This window comes from Anolis sagrei, chromosome 4 (genome assembly GCF_037176765.1).
Source record: "Anolis sagrei isolate rAnoSag1 chromosome 4, rAnoSag1.mat, whole genome shotgun sequence".
NCBI classification, from domain to species: Eukaryota; Metazoa; Chordata; class Lepidosauria; order Squamata; family Dactyloidae; genus Anolis; species Anolis sagrei.
The window spans coordinates 44,665,138-44,683,458 of NC_090024.1; the positions used below are offsets into that span (position 1 = coordinate 44,665,138).

At 36.8% G+C, this 18,321-nt stretch overlaps 1 protein-coding gene across 1 annotated transcript in view; it reads right to left on the reverse strand.

The window, feature by feature from the left end:
* C4H8orf34 (chromosome 4 C8orf34 homolog) overlaps nt 1-18,321 on the reverse strand; it is a 114,971-nt gene that overhangs the window by 13,182 nt on the left and 83,468 nt on the right. The window contains exons 10-11 of the mRNA XM_060775440.2: nt 15,869-15,936; nt 1,938-2,058 (exon numbers count right to left, since the gene is read on the reverse strand). Coding sequence (XP_060631423.2) covers nt 1,938-2,058; nt 15,869-15,936 — 189 coding nt within the window. The remainder of the gene's footprint in view (nt 1-1,937; nt 2,059-15,868; nt 15,937-18,321) is intronic.

Below are 18,321 nucleotides of genomic sequence, written 5' to 3' on the forward strand. Positions count from 1 at the left end.
ATAACATTGAATAATATTTTCAGATATCTAAACCTGTGAGTTGCTATGGGATCGAGGATTCAAGGATCAATAATATCCCACTTTTGAAGGCTAGTAAGTGGTAGAGAAGAAAAGAAATCCTACAACTGTAGGCATTTCCAAGAATTGTTATTCCCATTAGTATCAGATAATTTTCACATTTGAAAACAATGTTTTAAGATATTTTAATTTTGAAAGACATGATATTTTTAAGAGCAAGCAAGTATTTTATTATCAGAAAATCCTATGATAATAATTACTATACATTGATTTAATGGGTATCTTTAATTTAATAAAAGTCAAGAATAGGAATATAAATCTCTGCTGTTGCTTTAATCTTAAAATAATCTAATATGAAGAATGACCTCATCAAAAGAATTAGTTCCACTTTAAACAATTTTAATGATTTTAAAAAAATGAATATGCATCACTTTGGAATTCTGGAATACCTATTGAAATACTTTGGATTAAGACAAGATAATGTGGATGTTATAATTTAAGCCAAATGTGGAATGAGTTATCTTGCAATTAAATTAACCTGTGTTTTTGCAAATGATTGGACAAAGAGATGGTATGTTTGATAAATGATACCTAATATTTATGCTTCAATGAGATTCAACAAACATTATAATTTTGACCCAAGTTCAGGTATCTGAGAAAATACATTGGTTCTGGTGATAAGCAAAGCATTTAAATTGCTTCTCCACAGCTGATTTAAAGATTTTCCACTACAAAATTGTTTTCATTCACTCAGGATAGAATGCATTTGTCAATTTTCAGTATCAGATTTCCCAATCCATGAAATAAAAATCTCAGGAGAGGACTGTATCATAAGCTACTTATCAAGTGACATTTAGTGTTTTGATGGTTCATAATCAAGGGCTGATATCTTGCATAGGCAGATGTACCAATGTGTTCATGGGCAGATCTCCATAAACTGCCAGAAAGGTGTTTTTTTTTTTTGTAAGAGGGACATTTACTTATTGTATGTGCAATGGTGTAAATACAGACTTGTGGCACTATAATGATTGAACATGATACCTCACACCATTATGAGTTATGTATGTATGGAACCAAACACAGGCAGCACAATATTCAATGATAATTTATAAACATAAGTGATCATGAAGAGATTATGTGAATAAAAAGAAAAACTCATAGGGATCCTAAATACTTTCTTGATATTTCAAACTTAAAAAGAAGATGATGGTTTTCAGGGCAGAATTATTACTGCCATGGCAAAGAATGTAGTTTCCATTGCTTTCTAGTCTTCTGCCTGGGTATCAAATGACTACAGTCTTTAAGCATCAAAAATATTTGGTCTCAATGTCTACATGGGCCAAAGCAGAAATGGAGGGAAAAGGCAGGAAGATGGAATGTAGATAAAATAGGGAAGTGTAACAGTACTGGAATCACTTTGAAGCATTCTTAAACTGAGAATGTTGGTGTGGAGTAAGAGCAGCAGCTCAGAAAGCAAATAGATACCCCAGTTCCATTGTTTAGGATTTGTACATTGTAGAAAATATGAAAAATGGATTTGAATGTATTTTATTCTGGAGCTTTAAATGTAGAAGGAAGCTGGTTATGTACATATTAATTACCATACAGCATCTATCCTCCACATCCAGCTTAATACGAATTTTTTGGCATATAAAAGTACCACAAAACTGAAATGTTTTTTTTTAAATCAACATAGCTACTTCTTGTTCATTCACCCAAATACATCGTATTTAGTTTGCTACCTCAGGCATGGGCAAACTTTGGTCTTCCAGGTGTTTTGGACTTCAACTCCCACAATTCCTAACAGCTGGTAGGAACTGTGGGCATTGAAGTCCAAAATACCTGGAGGGCCAGAGTTTGCCCATGCCTGCTCTACATGGAGATTCTAGGTTTTTTTATGCTACAGTAACAATATTTACCAGCCAGGTGTTTTTCCATGGTTTGTAGTTCTTTTGCAGCTAAGGAATCTTTTAACAGTTTCTGGGTTGGAGATTCACCGCTGCTGGAACCCACAATGTCTAGATCTCGAACTGGTTGAATCTAGTGTGATTAAAAACAAGGGGGAGCACACAAAACATTTTGCTTACAATTTTTAAAGAACAGAAATCTCAAATATCAAATGACACATTCTTTTAATTAAATAACCAAGAACCTATGGTATTGTGTGTGTGTGTGTGTGTGTGTTGGTATAACTAAGAATCTCACAAACCCACTATTCCACTGAAGCCACATTATCACTGATAGCAAATGTATACCTTCTATATCATGTCTCTCTTCATTCATGCAATTGTGCCAATTCAGCAGACTGTGGTCCCACAATCATACTTCTGCATACCCTTGTAATGCCACCTTCCCACACTTCTGCTGTTCTGCATTTTTAGAGCAATTTTGCAATTCCAGTGTGACTTTCCCACTGGCATTTAGACACAGAAGTGGAACGAATCCACACACCAAGGTAGGTGATGGGAACAATACAGGATTGGAAGCTATTGACAGTTTTGCCCATCAATAGAGGGAGCAGGAGAATCACAGGGAGGGGATGGTCAGGCAGCAGGATGTGATATGGATTGTCACCAAACGTGACAGTTTAGCTTCAACACAATGCATTCAGCCAAAATGGGAAATAATGTATACCTAGTGAGACCTTATTGACTTCACTGAGAGTGCATTTAAATCAACATTAAATTGGCCTCTATATAATTCAGTACCTCTGGGACAAAACAGTATTTCTATTTTCTTATCTTTCTGCAAAAGAACACTTCTTTCAGATAGCTCTAGTCATGACACCATTACTGCACTTAGCCATCTGGCTAGTGAACACTGCTGCCTTCAGAATGACTTATATTTTTGGAACTCGGTCAACTGAGTTGTAAAAGTTGATTTTAAAAACCTTAAACTATGATGTAAACTTGGTGTAAATAATTAATTCACGAAAATGAATGAGTCTGAAAGTCAACCCTTCATCCATCCATTGCTTCTCTATTGTATGGGAAGTATCATCAAAATCAGCCTTCACACTATTTATCTTGGGAAGAAAAACTAGTGTGTATTTACAGGAGTGTGAAGCTTCTAGTATCCAGTCTCGAGTGAAAATGCATAAGACAAAGTGGAGCAAATATCTTGATGGTTTTAAAGCAGCTTATCCAATTTAGACCATTGCATTCTTAATGTATTATCAAGGCAGTCTGTGTGTAATTATATGCTTTTGCAAACTATTTTTAAAAGCCTCTTTTCATCTACAAACACATAACCTGCTGTGTTTATAAAAAATGGCAAAACTGTGGTGCTCCACATTAATACAGAAAAGTAAGCTGCATTTAAATATCACATCAATCAACTCTATAAAAGCCGCTAAAAGATTTTATCTGGCATATTTCCTTACTAATGCAGAATCTGGAATGAGAACATTCCAACTGACTTTGTAAAATCTGTTTTTACAGCAGAATCAATTTCATTTTGAAAACATCTCTTTTTGTCCCCTACATCTAGCATTGTACCTTCCAATCTACTAGTTATTTAAATGAGGTAGCTGAAATAAACTGACACAATCCAGTTAGGCTTTCAGAGTCTGCAAAGACATATTACCACAATAACTTCTGGAGTGTATTAGTCTTACTAACTTGTACTGAGTAACACACATAATTGTATGAGCAGGGCAAATGGAAAGTATCCCTGTGGCCTTTATCTCTAGAAAATCCAATCTCATGACCAAAATTTTGTCATTTTAATCCCATGGCCAAAGTTTTGTGTATTTAAAAATGATTTAGCCAATGTGTCCAAACCAACAAGCTAGTTCCTTCTCTTTCGGCAGCCAGATTACAAACTGGAGCTGGTTATAGGAAGCATGCCACGCCCCTATTAAAGCAACTCCATTGGCTACCAATGAGTTTCCAGGCCCAATTCAAAGTGCAGATTATCACCTATAAAGCCCTATATGCTTCAGGTTCACCCTATCTTTGAGACCACATCTCCTTCGAGGCCTATTCACGATAGTTTGGCAGACATGCCATCTGTAAGATTTTACACCAGTCTAGAGAAGGCAGGAATATTAGGGTTCGAAAGTAGCAAGGGAATATAGGTTTGGAAACTTATAGGATTCTTTTTTTTGGGGGGGGGGCACAGAATAAGACAGAAAACAGGAATTTCCTACAGTATAGCCAAGTCATGTCACAAATTATTAGTTTGAGTGATGCTACTGTTGCTGTTTCCTTTAATTAGAGTGTCAGTGACTGGAATGTAAGGTTTCTGGTAATAAAAAGATTGCTGGCATTGGAGAGGACACCACAGCAAGTGAGAAAAAGAAGGTGTACACATGGCACATCCATTCTTATTGCATAATGTCCAAAGAGGATATTATTTCTCATTACTCTTGGTAAGATATGAGACTAGAAACTGCGGGCCCTTCCACACAGCCCTAAATCCCATAATATCAAGGCAGAAAATCCAACGTTATCTGAGTGTGGACTCAGATAACCCAGTTCAAAGCAGATATTGTGGGATTTTCTGCTTTGATATTCGGAGATATAGGGCTGTGTGGAAGGACCCTGCATCTGCTACCAGTAAATCTCTCTACAATACACCAGCATAAAAATGATTCACACATTGATCTGTAAGTAAAGCTGTCAGACAGGTTTTGCCCATCAGGAATGGGACCAGGAGAATAATGGGGAGTGGATAGAACTGTGCATTTTATCCAGGAAACTGTGGCCCCTTCCACACAGCTGAATAAAATCCCACATTTTCTGCTTTGAACTGGGTTATATGGCAGTGTGGACTCAGGGAACCCAGTTCAAAGTAGACAGTGTGTTTTATCTGCCTTGATATTCTGGATTATATGGATGTGTGAGAGGGCCCTGTGTAAGAAGCCGAGACCTCACAACCTCTGAGGATGCCTGCCATAGATGCAGGCAAAACATCAGGAGAGATTGCTTCTAGAACATGGCCATACAGCCCGAAAAACCTACAACAACCCAGTGATTCTGGCTCTGAAAGCCTTCGACAACACAGCCAAGTGTTCTTCTATCTTTCAAGTGTAGATAGTCACAATGGTGTATAGCTTTAATCTTTCTGAATTATCCTTGCAATTAGAAATACAAACTATGAAACTTCAAAGTCTTGTTTCACTTTCCTTCCTTGTGCTGTAGCTGGTTGCCACCATGGCTAACCCTTGAGCAGGTAGACTCGACAGAGCAATGTAACTTGTATGATTATTGAAAATATGACTCCACACTGACATCTGGTGGCATGCACAGTGGCTACTGCAAAGATTGTACTGTTGAGGCTTCTTTCTGCAGCAGCCATCAAATTAATGACTCAATGAAAATGAACCGTAACTATGATTATGCGTTTCTTTCTGGGTATGTGCACATATTGGGGGATGTTCACCCCATGCAGCAAATGCCTATCTCTACTTCAGATCTCATCCTTTCAGATGAAAATCATAAAATAAAACATTCTTCAAAATAATGAGAAAGTTATGGGGAAACTGTGAGTTAAAGTTAAATGCCTGGTTTTGCATTGCTAGGTCCTCCTGTCTACTTTAGTTTCTCCTGCTCATGGTGACAGGGAAAAAGGGAGAGGCAAACTGAGATGACATCTTGTTTTCGGTATCTCATTGCCCTCCAATCTAATTTTGGCTTCATAACAGCAATCCCTTAACATCTCACTGGAAGCTTTCCCTATATCTCTAATTCTTTACAAAAGTCTTTCCTGATTTCCCCAGAATCTCTCAGAAAGCAAGGACAAGCTAACTGGGAGTTGTAGTTCCCAAAGTAGTCCAGTTTTTTAAAAAGATTTTGCAATCTATTACAACTACAACCATAGTCAGGGACATCTTTTATGCCCTTGTTATGCCTTTGGTTCATGTTGCCATCTTTGCTGGTAAAACAAGTTGATAAGACCTTTAGGAATGATATCTCTTTCCATGAGCAGAATGTTTTCACTACAATATATGATGTGTGTGTAAACAAACACATGTTCACCCATAAAACACATGGTGTTCAATAGCAAAGAATTTGAATTTTCAGACAAAAGAATTAAACTATCCTTGTCTGTATTACTTTTGGAACTGATTTTTAACTACAGTCACCTAAGTTTGAACTGAAGCAAGGCCTCGGTTATCATAGCAGTGGAAAACAGTTAAAGTAACATATTTGAGATGCATTTGCCAGCAACTGGGGTCAGCCATATGTCAGTGTTCAAGAGTTTCTTCCCCAAGTCTTCATTATTTTTCCCCACTTATATTGTATTTAGTTTTGTCTTTACTCAAATTACTACAGACAAATTCATCCTGGCATGAAACATTTATAAAAATACAAGCCCCAAATTCAATCCATACTTTAACTGGTTCCTTACATTTTGGGGAAATACTACAATCAGGAATGAATGAGGGAAAGACAGATGACTTAATACCAATGTCTTTTTAAAAACAAAAACAAAATCTGGTCTCACTTTTGTTTAACTCAAACAGCACAATATATCTGACATACATATGGGGGGGAGGCACTAAATTATCAAAAGCATTAACAAATTCAGAAGCCAATATTCATAGAATCACTTAGATTCTTAAAAAATGAACAACTTGCAGCAATGAGATCAGTCAACGCCTTAAAAAGGAGCATACCAAAGGGCAGAATCCTGGTTTTTACTACTTCTAAATGGTTATATTTACAGGGTTCTACACTGCACGTGAGTTATTGAGAGAAACAGTTCTTGTTCTCTCAGGACCCTACATAAACTTGAGTTTGCATGTTGAAAACTGAGATATTAACATTGGGGCCATGGTCCAGAGGCTGATATCCCAGTTGTGTGCCATTTTTGAGCTACCAATAGACAACAGGGGGCACTGTGGGAATAGGTAGGCATTTTGTCTGATCTGGGAGGACTCCTATGCTGGGATTTATGATCCATCACTGGCTTTCATCTGTTTTTCTGAAATAACAGTTTGTACATTGGGGTTGTGCAGCATGTATCTGCACTTGCAAAATTACACACTGCTTATGCTATATAGCTTTTTTGTCAAACACTGTGCAACAGAATGAGTACTAACACCAATTTAAAGCAAGATAGATGAAAAAACAAGTTTTGTACAGGAATAAAACAATATAAGCAAAAAAAAAGTATCAGTACACCTCTGATTTTCAATTTCCCATACAATAACAGTGCATAGATAGTAAAGATTCATATCAGTCTGAAAAGAAAGAAAAACAAGCAAAAGATGAAAAGTGTATCAGAAAGCATGATGCCGCCAATACCTCGAGATCATTGTTCAATAATGAATCCTTCCCAGAATTACATAAAGTTAAATTAGTTGAACCAGCTTTTAATTTTGCATACTTCCCATTAATTTTTAGAAATATTTCTGCAACAAAGAAAACCTTTTATGGGTCTCTAGTAAGCAGCTGAACAATTCTCATCTATTCAATTTGAAATGAACGTATTTTAACAGTTGTCTAGGTATGATGAGATATTTCCCAGATTCAGCAAATCTGACCAAGGAGTTCTAGGAAACCTAAGCAGCATTAACCATATAATAATAATAATAACTTTATTTTTGTACCCCGCTTCCATCTTCTCGAAGGGACTCGGAGTGGCTTACATATGGCAAAATGTGCCCCAAACGACGTATAAAATAAACACACAATGCAATAAAAGATCACACCAATGGCATATAAAACAATAATTTAAAGGTCAAATCAGGGCCCAATAACCTATGGAGAGAATTGTACATGCAACTATGACTTCTTCCTATTGTTCACTTTCAGAGCTTGCCAGCTCTTCACTTGTTTTGCTCCATGCTCTATTCACACATATTGTGCGAGCCAGTTCTTTTTTAAAAAAAAATGTAATTTAAAAATAATAATCCTCCTCAGAGATTTGGTGCAATATTGACAGCTATTTTAATCTCTATGTCCAATGTTAGGGTCTGCTCCACTTGAAATGCCATGTAATTGAAATTACAAGCTTTCTGCTCCGTATGGCAGGCAGCATGCCAGTGCATTTTTTTTACATAAAAAGCATACTGAGCTATGATTCAACCTAATGCAGGCAGAAGAGACTGCACAAAGGCATGCACATAAAACAGGTATAGCCAACCTATTACATATTTGAACATCAGTAATTTGGACACTAGAAATCTTGTTGTTTTTCCCCCAAAAAGTTCATATTTTATGAAAAATTGCACGGGTTCATATAGAATGATAAAGACTGACTGCTTTAAGTGCTTGCAAAAGTTACATTTTGGACTCTAACTACTACAATCTTTCAACCTATCTGAACTATTGCACATGTAATACAAATAGTAATTTTCTAAGCTCTGATACAAAAAAAAAAATCTTGGGTAAACTATCCCTTCCTGTAAATGCTCCTTAAAGTCATATTCTCTGTAAAGCTTAGATGTTGAATCGACAGGACTAAAGACCGACAGGTCGTAGGTTCGAATCCGGGGAGAGGCGGAGACACTTCAATAAGGCCTTCCTTATTGAAGTGTCATTGGTGTAATTCAGACACAATCTTCTACTCAACTCAAAATGATGTACATTATTAGAATAATCTACCTTTTAGGAAATAAAATAGCATCTTCAGACCTCCACATGTCCTTACTATATCTTGGTCTTTATACAGGCAGTCTCCAAGTTACAAACAAGATAGGCTCTGTAGGTTTGTTCTTAAATTTAATTTGTATGAAGATCAGAAAAGGTGCATTTTTAAGTGTAATTTCTGCCATTTTTAAAGTTTGGGATAGCATAGAAAAGAGTTAACACCTGTAGCATGTAACATATTTTCCTACAGTCACAAATTCATGGCTGCTTTTTTATTTTAAAAATATGTTATTTTGCTGTCTCTGCCCCTGTTCAAAAGATTTTAATTACATTTTCTGTCCCTGTGACAATTGGATTTTGAAAATGTTGACTAATTTTGACTGTCATGGAAACAAGGATTGGTGGTAAAGCTTCAATGGAGCCACTTTTTCCCCTTGATAACTTACAAGAGTGAATTTATCTTTCTAGGGGTAGATTTCCTCTCACTTTTTGTTCTCTCACATCTGTACTTAACTAGGTGTCATATATAAGTCTGGTGTTTGTAACTCGGGGACTACCTGTACATTACATTTCTATTATATATTTATATTAACTATAAAGTATTAAATAGAGTTCTCAAATTATATAAACTAACTAGAAACAATATCTCCTTGTGACATACTTTAGTCTTTAATACTTAGAATAGTTACATTTCCTTCATCATATGTTGAAAATTAATTTTTAAGAAACACAAGGAAATTATAGAATTTAAAAACATGTTTCGGGTTGTACAGGTAAAATCTCATAATTTGTCATCAAAATTCAGCAGCAGATTACTAAATACACATTAGAAATTGCACTCTAATGCTACTAAATGAATATAAATGACAGAATATTCATTTCTTTTTCGTTCAATATTAATAATATTAAAATTAATACCATATTAGCTGAAGACAATTTAAGCACATTGAAAGTTAATTTGTATTTAAACTAAATGTACTAATTAACAAGCATGAGGGGATATTTTAATCCACTTTACAAATATGTAGTTATTTTTCTCCATATTTTAAAGGACTTAAAAGCAACAAAATTTTAACCCTCAAACACTTGGCCAACTTGCCCGGTAGCTGTTCCCAATTCTTTCTGTATTATTTCTATAACTGCTATCATAACATGAGATGGAACTAATGAAGTACAATACAGTCTCACTTATCCAACATAAATCGTCTGGCAGAATGCTGGATAAGCAAAAATGTTGGGTTATAAGGAGGGATTAAGGAAAAGCCTATTAAATGTCAAATTAAGTTATAATTTTACAAATTAAGCACCAAAACATAATGTTTTACAACAAATTGACAGAAAAAGCAGTTCAATACACAGTAACATTATGCAGTAATTATTGTATTTATGAATTTAGCACCAAATTGTTGCAATGTATTGAAACAGCTGTGGATTCGGGCGGGAGGCAGACTGCATTGGAAAATACAGAACATTGGATAAGCGAAGATTGGATAACTGAGACTCTACTGTAGATGTTGTTCACTAACCCAACATGATGTTAAAGACTGACCAACAAATCGAGAAATGTATCTGTGTTCTAAAATGTTACAGCCAGAATACAGTGAATCCTGCCAGTGATATTTATCTCTGCATGGTGTTTCTCAAGTCGGTCTGATCTCATTTCTTTATTTCTGTTTGGCTTCAAATTCAGTTGATTTATTGCTCCTATTCTTTTTCTACAACCAAATATCAAATAAATAGTGGTCTTCTTGGCAATACAAAAACAATACAGCTGAGAGATATCAGCATTTTAATGTATCCCTATTCTGATTTCTGCACAGTTTTACTAAGAAGGCTTACAGGATCGAATAAAAGATACGTGTTCAAAGATAAGGTCTCCAGGAGTTTTTTCCCCCCTGGAACTATCTCAGAGAATTAAGCAAGGTAAATTAATAAAGATTCCATTAATATATGCCACTATATCATTTATCTTTCATGTTTAATGGTCATTGGCAAAAAAAATTATATATATATATGTGCACCATGTGTGGTCTGCTTTAGCACAGGAGAAATTATAGTTCTTCTTGATTCCTCAATGTAACAGTTATGTTCAATTTGCTCTGTATTTTTAATGACACATCTTCTGTTCCACCTAAGGCCCAAAGATCAGAACTAGCTTCCCCTTTTCCTCAGCTGAAGCATTGGCAGACTTTGAAGTCAGGATGACAGGTTTTTTTTTTTTAGAGGAAAAGAATCAGTCATGAATTAAACTATCTGTAATAACTGGAAAATATGTCAAATGTTATATATCATTCTACAATACTCAGTTAGTAGACCCAGAGCTCCTGAATTCCAGAGTTCGTGAGACCACTGTATTTTTTGATCACTTGACTAAGATACCATCTCAAATGAGAATCTTTTCCCAGACATTAATGCTAGCATTGCATTGAAAAAAGTCTAGAACATAAACTGTTAATCAATAGGTGGAGAAGGAGAAAAGAATGGTTTCTTTTATTCAGAGATAGACTGAAAACAGGGTATTTCATAAATAACATCCTTATTCATTCATTAGTCACTCAAGATAAAAATGGATCAAGAAAACAAAAAGCATGCACACCGAAACTACAAACAAAAGATAAAAGACAGACATGATAAAACTGAAGAGGATATAATATTCATGTGCTAACAAGTAAAATGCAGTGGAGGATAAACTTTTTATTTGGCTCAAGTCACCCAGAAAACAAAACTGTATGCCAAAACAAACCTGTCCCAACATTTAAATTTAGCTGAAAGGTGACTGCAGGCACCTCTGAATTAAACTAAAGTGGCGGCACTTCAAAAAGTAAATTAAGTTCACCTCTTCTATTTCTCCAATCTAAATTGTTCCTGAAACAATTCATTGTTAAAGAAATGTTGGAGTCATATACATCAGGGGGAAAAATCATCTTCAAGACATGTGGCTAACTAGCAGATAATAAAAGGGTGGAGATGCCTAAGTGGATGCCTAAAAGGGTCAGGCCAAGATGGAACCTCCGGTCAATTGTTACGTCATTTCCAGATATGTTAACTACTGATAAGGATCTTTTATAAACCTGAGATCATGCCACACTCTCTTTCATAATCAATCTCCTGCTGTGAATACGTGAGGGAGTAACTAGTATATAAAGCCTATGAACCACCCAGCTGAACTGAAGGCTGTGGCACAATGTGCTTAAATCAAAGAGTATCAGGGAGGAAAAGAGCTAGCAAAAAGATGCATGATAGTAAGGGAATCCAGGCCCATTGGTTTTTGGGGTCCTCCCCTTCTCATTAAGCCCACAGCAAAAAATTAAATAGAGAGAGGTTTTGTCAGTAGAATTTAAAATGTGCAATAGTAAAGTCTTTCTCAGTTCTTGTGGGTTTTTTCGGGCTATATGGCCATGTTCTAGAGGCATTTCTCCTGACGTTTCGCCTGCATCTATGGCAAGCATCCTCAGAGGTCTGTTGGAATTAGGACAAATGGGTTTATATATCTGTGGAATGGCTGGGGTGGGGCAAGGAGCTCTTTCCTGCTGCAATTAGGTGTGGATGTTTGGCTAATCACCTTCATTAGCATTTGAAGGCCTGCTTGAACCTGGGAAAACCTGTTGCTGGGAGGTGTTAATCTGTGCCTGGTTTCTTCCTCTCTGTTGTTTAGCTGTTATAATTTTAGAGTTTTTTAATACTGGGAGCCAGATTTTGTTCATTTTCATGGTCTCTTCCTTTCTGTTGAAATTGTCCACATGCTTGTGGATTTCAATGGCTTCTCTGTGCAGTCTGACATGGTGGTTGTGAGAGTGGTCCAGCATTTCTGTGTTTTCAAATAATATGCTGTGTCCAGGCTGGTTCATCAGGTGCTCTGCTATGGCTGACTTCTCTGGTTGAAGTAGTCTGCAGTGCCTTTCATGTTCCTTGATGCGTGTCTGGGCGCTGCGTTTGGTGGTCCCTATGTAGACTTGTCCACAGCTGCATGGTATACGGTAGACTCCTGCAGAGGTGAGAGGGTCCCTCTTGTCCTTTGCTGAACGTAGCATTTGTTGGATTTTCTTGGTGGGTCTGTAGATTGTTTGTATGTTGTGTTTCCTCATCAGCTTCCCTATGCGGTCAGTGGTTCCCTTGATGTATGGCAGGAACACTTTTCCTCTGGGTGGATCTTCATCTTGACTTTTGTGGCTTGTTCTTGGTCTTGCAGCTCTTCTGATGTCTGAGGTGGAGTATCCATTGGCCTGGAGAGCCCAGTTGAGGTGGTTCAGTTCATCTTGGAGGAGGTGGGGTTCGCAGATTCTTTTTGCACGGTCTGCCAAGGCTTTGATGGTGCTTCTTTTTTGACTTGGGTGATGGTTGGAGTTTTTATGTAGATATCTATCTGTGTGTGTGGGTTTTCTGTAGACGGTGTGACCCAATTGTTGATCTGGTTTGCGGATGACTAGGACATCTAGAAAAGGCAGTCTTCCTTCATTTTCTTTTTCCATGGTGAACTGGATGTTTGGGTGGATGCTGTTAAGATGGTCCAGGAACCTGTTGAGTTCTTCATCTCCATGGCTCCAAATGGTGAAGGTGTCATCCACATATCTGAACCATATCATGGGCTTTTTGGTTGCTGTCTCCAGGGCTTGTTCTTCAAAGTGTTCCATGTAGAAGTTAGCTATGACTGGGCTGAGTGGGCTCCCCATAGCTACTCCATCTTTCTGTTCGTAGAATTCATTGTCCCACTGAAAGTAACTGGTGGTGAGGCAATGGTAAAGTCTTTCTGTTTTTTCCATTCTGCTTCTCTAGTCTTACAGGTAATTCTCCAATAGGTCTAAATAACCTAAAATCATCAGCTGATCCTGGATGTTAAGCAGGATCACCCCGGGTTAGTACTTAGAAAGGAGACTACCAATAAATACCAGGTACTGTAAGCTATGTTTCAAGGGAAGGAAGTGTCTGAGAAACCAATATGAAACTGATGAAACAACTCTAGAGACAACTTAAAGGGGCATATACAGAATACAATTCCTTGATGGTTCTGTTTTTATTGAATTGAAAGCAGTGGGAGTTTGAGCATATCTTTCCTATACCTTTTCTATTCTGGGTATGGACTGATAAATTCAAAATATTAATAAACAGAAGAGAAATACAGAAGCTTGATCTTCCCTTTAGCAAGAGTGATTTTGGCATGAGAACCCAGAGTTATAACATGTTGATGGCTTTTTTTATTGTGTTAGGAGTGACTTGAGAAACTGCAAATTGCTTCTGGTGTGAGAAAATTGGCCGTCTGCAAGGAAATTGCCCAGGAGATGCCCAGATGTTTGATGTTTTACCATCCTTATGGGAGGATTCTCTCATGTCTCTGCATGGAGAGCTGGAGCTGACAGAGAGAGCTCAACCCACTCTCCCCGGATTTGAACCACTGAGCTGTCTGTCAGCAGTTCTGCCAGCACAAAGGTTTGACCCATTGTACTACTGGGGGCTCCTACTATAGGTATGAACAAACAACACAAGGGATGTGCATTGAAGAACAAGAGACATATTTCTCATGTTCATTCTCTCTCCCTTCCCAAGACTGTTTGCTTTGGATTCAAATTTTGCAATACCCTGCGAAATAAGCTTGGCTGGATTAAGTGGCGCATTGACAAAGTTCACACACATTTAAATATTTCTCTAGTGTTAACAAGTGTGAGGAAGTTAAGTTCTTATATGAATTTGTTTTTATAAATGAGTGTCAGTACAATTTATTTGATTTAGGTTCTTAAAATCAAGGGAAGACCAAATGAGTATAAGATGAGCCATAAAATATTGCTGCCTTGGTTGTAATAAAACACCTTATAGAAAGGAGTACCTGTTCTGTGGAGACTTGCACACACTTTTGCACTAACAGCAAGCCAACGAAAATAGATTAGTTAGCTTAATGTGACACAGAAGGCTGACATTAGCATAGCTATGCTTATGTCATGAAACATTATTAGATATGTAATATATATGTATTTTAAAAAGGTATGAACCAGCCAGGTCAGAATTTTTACATGCAATTTATTTCAGCTGCAGATGCCTAGGTCTCTTTAATTACAGAGAGTTAAAAGTGCTTATATTTGCTCATATTGAGCCTGAATATTGACTTACATATGATATGTTCAAATTCTAGTTTTTAAAAAATGACGTGCAGCAAAAGTGAAAGTAAATTTTTATTTGTGACATAAAAGTTGATACTTACTCATATTGAATAGTAGGTCAGTTAATTTGGAGGCTAATTCATAGTGGGCTCAATATGATTAATATTTCAGCTGAACATTCATTGCACAGCTGAAGGCGAAGGAATATGATATGTAGGCTTGTACTGTACCATTCAGATGTATGCCAGAAACAGCAATTCATCCAATTAATCTAGTCAAACAGAATTGATTAATAATAAAGAAGTTAATGTATTGTCGAAGGCTTTCACGGCCGGAATCACTAGGTTGTTGTAGGTTTTTCGGGCTGTATGTCCATGTTGTAGAAGCATTCTCTCCTGATGTTGCTCCTGCATCTATGGCAGGCATCCTCAGAAGTGGTGAAGTTTGTTGGAAAAGTAGGAAAATTTGGTTTATATATCTGTGGAAGGTCCAGGGTGGGAGAAAGTACTCTTGTCTGTTGGAACTAGGTGTGAATGTTTCAATTGGTCACCTTGATTAGCATTTGATGGCCTGATAGTTTTTAGGTGTGGTTTATTACTGCCTGGGAAATTTCCTCATTAAGAGGTGACCAGGTGTTCCTGATTGTTTCCTGGCTGGAGTTCCCCTGTGTTTGAGTTTTGTTTTTTATTTAGTGTTACAACTTTAGAGTTTTTTTAGTACTGGTAGCCAGATTTTGTTCATTTTCATGGTTTCTTCTTTTCTGTTGAAATTGTCCACATGTTTGTGCGTTTCGGTGGCTTCTCTATGTAGCCTGACATGATAGTTGTTACAGCGGTCCAGCATTTCTGTGTTCTCAAATAATATGCTGTGTCCAGGTTGGTTCATCAGGTGCTCTGCTATGGCTGACTTCTCTGGCTGAAGTAGTCTGCAGTTTCATGTTCCTCGATTCATGTCTGGGCGCTGTGTTTGGTGGTCTCTATGTAGACTTGTCCACAGCTGCATGGTATACGGTAGACTCAGCAAAGGACAAGAAGGATCCTCTCACCTCTGCAGGAAATATTCATACCTAGCTCCATCAGACAAGAGTTCTTTCTCTCACCCTTGAAATGTCAGGAGAAAGCTTATAGAACAAGGCCAAAAAACCTACAACAGCCCACTTAATAAGGGACCTGCAATCTTCCATAGCATGCTAGGCAGTACACGTAAAGTTTCTGCTCTTACCCTCTCAGTTGTTTGGGGTACATTCTCCAGTTCATCACTGCTTTCCATTGAGATTTCTGCTCCAGGCACTGATAGGATTTAAAATAGACAAACAAATAAAGCATTATTCCAACCAAGAGTATTTTACATTAATGTGCACAACACGGCAGTATTTTTTAACTAAACACATTTTCACATTATGTTAGAACTCATGAAACTAATTAGCTTTAGTTTGTGAATGTATCAGGACCCTGAAGCATGTTTTGATTATGGCTTGCTGAACTCAGATTAAATCAACAAGAGTTAATTTAAATCTTGTTGTTGTTGTTCATTCGTTCAGTCGTCTCCGACTCTTCATGACCTCATGGACCAGTCCACGCCAGAGCTCTAGAAGTATAAAAATCTAATTCATTCAGCCATAGCAGAAATAGAGAGTGGAGGAAGTATGTGAATCCTGGACTCACTCAAGTAACTTTAGACTAGATTAGATCTCGGTTTCTACAGATAATGTTGAACTATAATTTTCATTAGCCCTGACCACTGGCTATGCTGCTTGAGTTTATAGAAGTGGGTGTTCAATAACATTAGTAGAGTCATAGATGTTTATCTCTCCAATAACGATAGTTTAACATTGTTAAAAGCACTCAGGATGCAAAAAGAGGAAACCCAAAGAGTTCATCTAATAATCATGCTCCCTGTTATCAACTCCCCAATGTCTAGCAAAACTGGTTTCCTGAATCTAACCTTCATTCTTCAAGGTACATATAGACTGCTACTACCTTTTCTCACCTAAGCTAATCTGGATCTGCAGATACATAGACTCTATAGGACAGCCTAGAGAGTCCAAGGAAACCAGAAAACAACTAGCAGACCACTGGTATGGCCTTGAGTAACTTATATAATGGCTGCAGCTCAAAGGCCTATATGCATATTACTTGTGTAAGGAATAGTATATTTTCAGAACTCTTTTCTTCTTGGCAGGAGGTTGGACTGGATGGCCCATGGACTGGATATTCCAACTCTATGATTTTATAAGACGTAACAAGCAAGTTATTTATTTTTTTAAAGTAGAATATCTTTAAGGACTATTTTGTTTACTTGTTAATTGTCACAATTAGATTAATCTTTGTGTCTATTGGTAATATTGCTATTGTTAACTTAAAACAATTTAAGATTACAACTTTATCTAAAAAATAACTGCATAAAAACTGATTGCCAGTTAAAAATCTTTGACATTAGTTAAAAATGCATATACTTTCTTGACTATTACTTCTACTCTAATTTGCACAAATACTATCCTTCTGTGTATGCTAACCTGACCTGTCTATCTCTTTTTGTCCTAATCTTTACTGACATTTGTTACTGACATGAACTTAATATTTGTGATTTGATACAGAAAACCGATGGTGAATTTTCCAGAAGTGATGAAATAGCCGGGTAAACATCAAATCTCTCATTTGAGATTGGATGCTAGAGCAGAGGATGTTAACAAGAGGCCCATGGACCCATTCAGGATCCAGGAAAATATTTCAGAGTCCGAAAGCTTGAAGTAAAAAAAGTATACACCGTGTGGAATTAATAATATTTTTATTTTTATGTAGTGTGTTCTGGGTGCAGTGGATAACTGTGGGCAAAAAGCTTGGTAAGGATGGCAGACATGGTTTTATGATGCCATGGGTTAACTCAAATTTGTAAATGTTTGCCAAAATGTACATTTGGATAGATGTTTCACCATGTTAAGTAATCAAGTATTGAAGCTGTGGGAAAATTCTAAAAAGTAATTTTCAATAATCCTAAAATATAATTGAAAGACATGCTTGTTGGCAGATAGTTGAGTGCCACAAAACTATCTGCCAACTACATTCTGAGAAAGGTTCTGTGGAATTCATCTGACTACAACAGTTTGAGTCTCCTTGTGGAGAGAAAAAGCAGGACATAAATAAATGTCATCATAATAATATTTGAATGAAACTTACTTTTAAAATATCAATATGGTTTTGGAGTTGAATGCTATTAGTATGGTCTGAACATCCTAATTTCACTAGATTCTGTGTGATATTGGAAGCAAAGTAAGATCAGCCCTGGTTAGTACTTGGATGGGAGACTACCAACAAATGCTATGTTATGTAGGCTATATTTCAGAAGAAGGAACTTACAAACCACCTCTGAGTACTCTGTGCCTTAAAAACCCTATACATTCACAGTGTTGCCACAAATTAACTGTTCTAACTGCTTTAAATTTGTTTTATTTTGACTATGTAAATATTTTTACTGTTTAATGTTTATAATTGTTTTTTATTTCATGCAATCCTGAGATCCTTATATATAGGGCAAATATTAACATGAAATAATACAATGTAAGCTATCTCATATTATCTGACCTGAAACAGTCTCTGAACGTTGTAAAACACTTTCCCCCTTTACCATCTGTTGTGTATTCTGAATTTTCTGCTAATTCTGAATAAATATGTTGC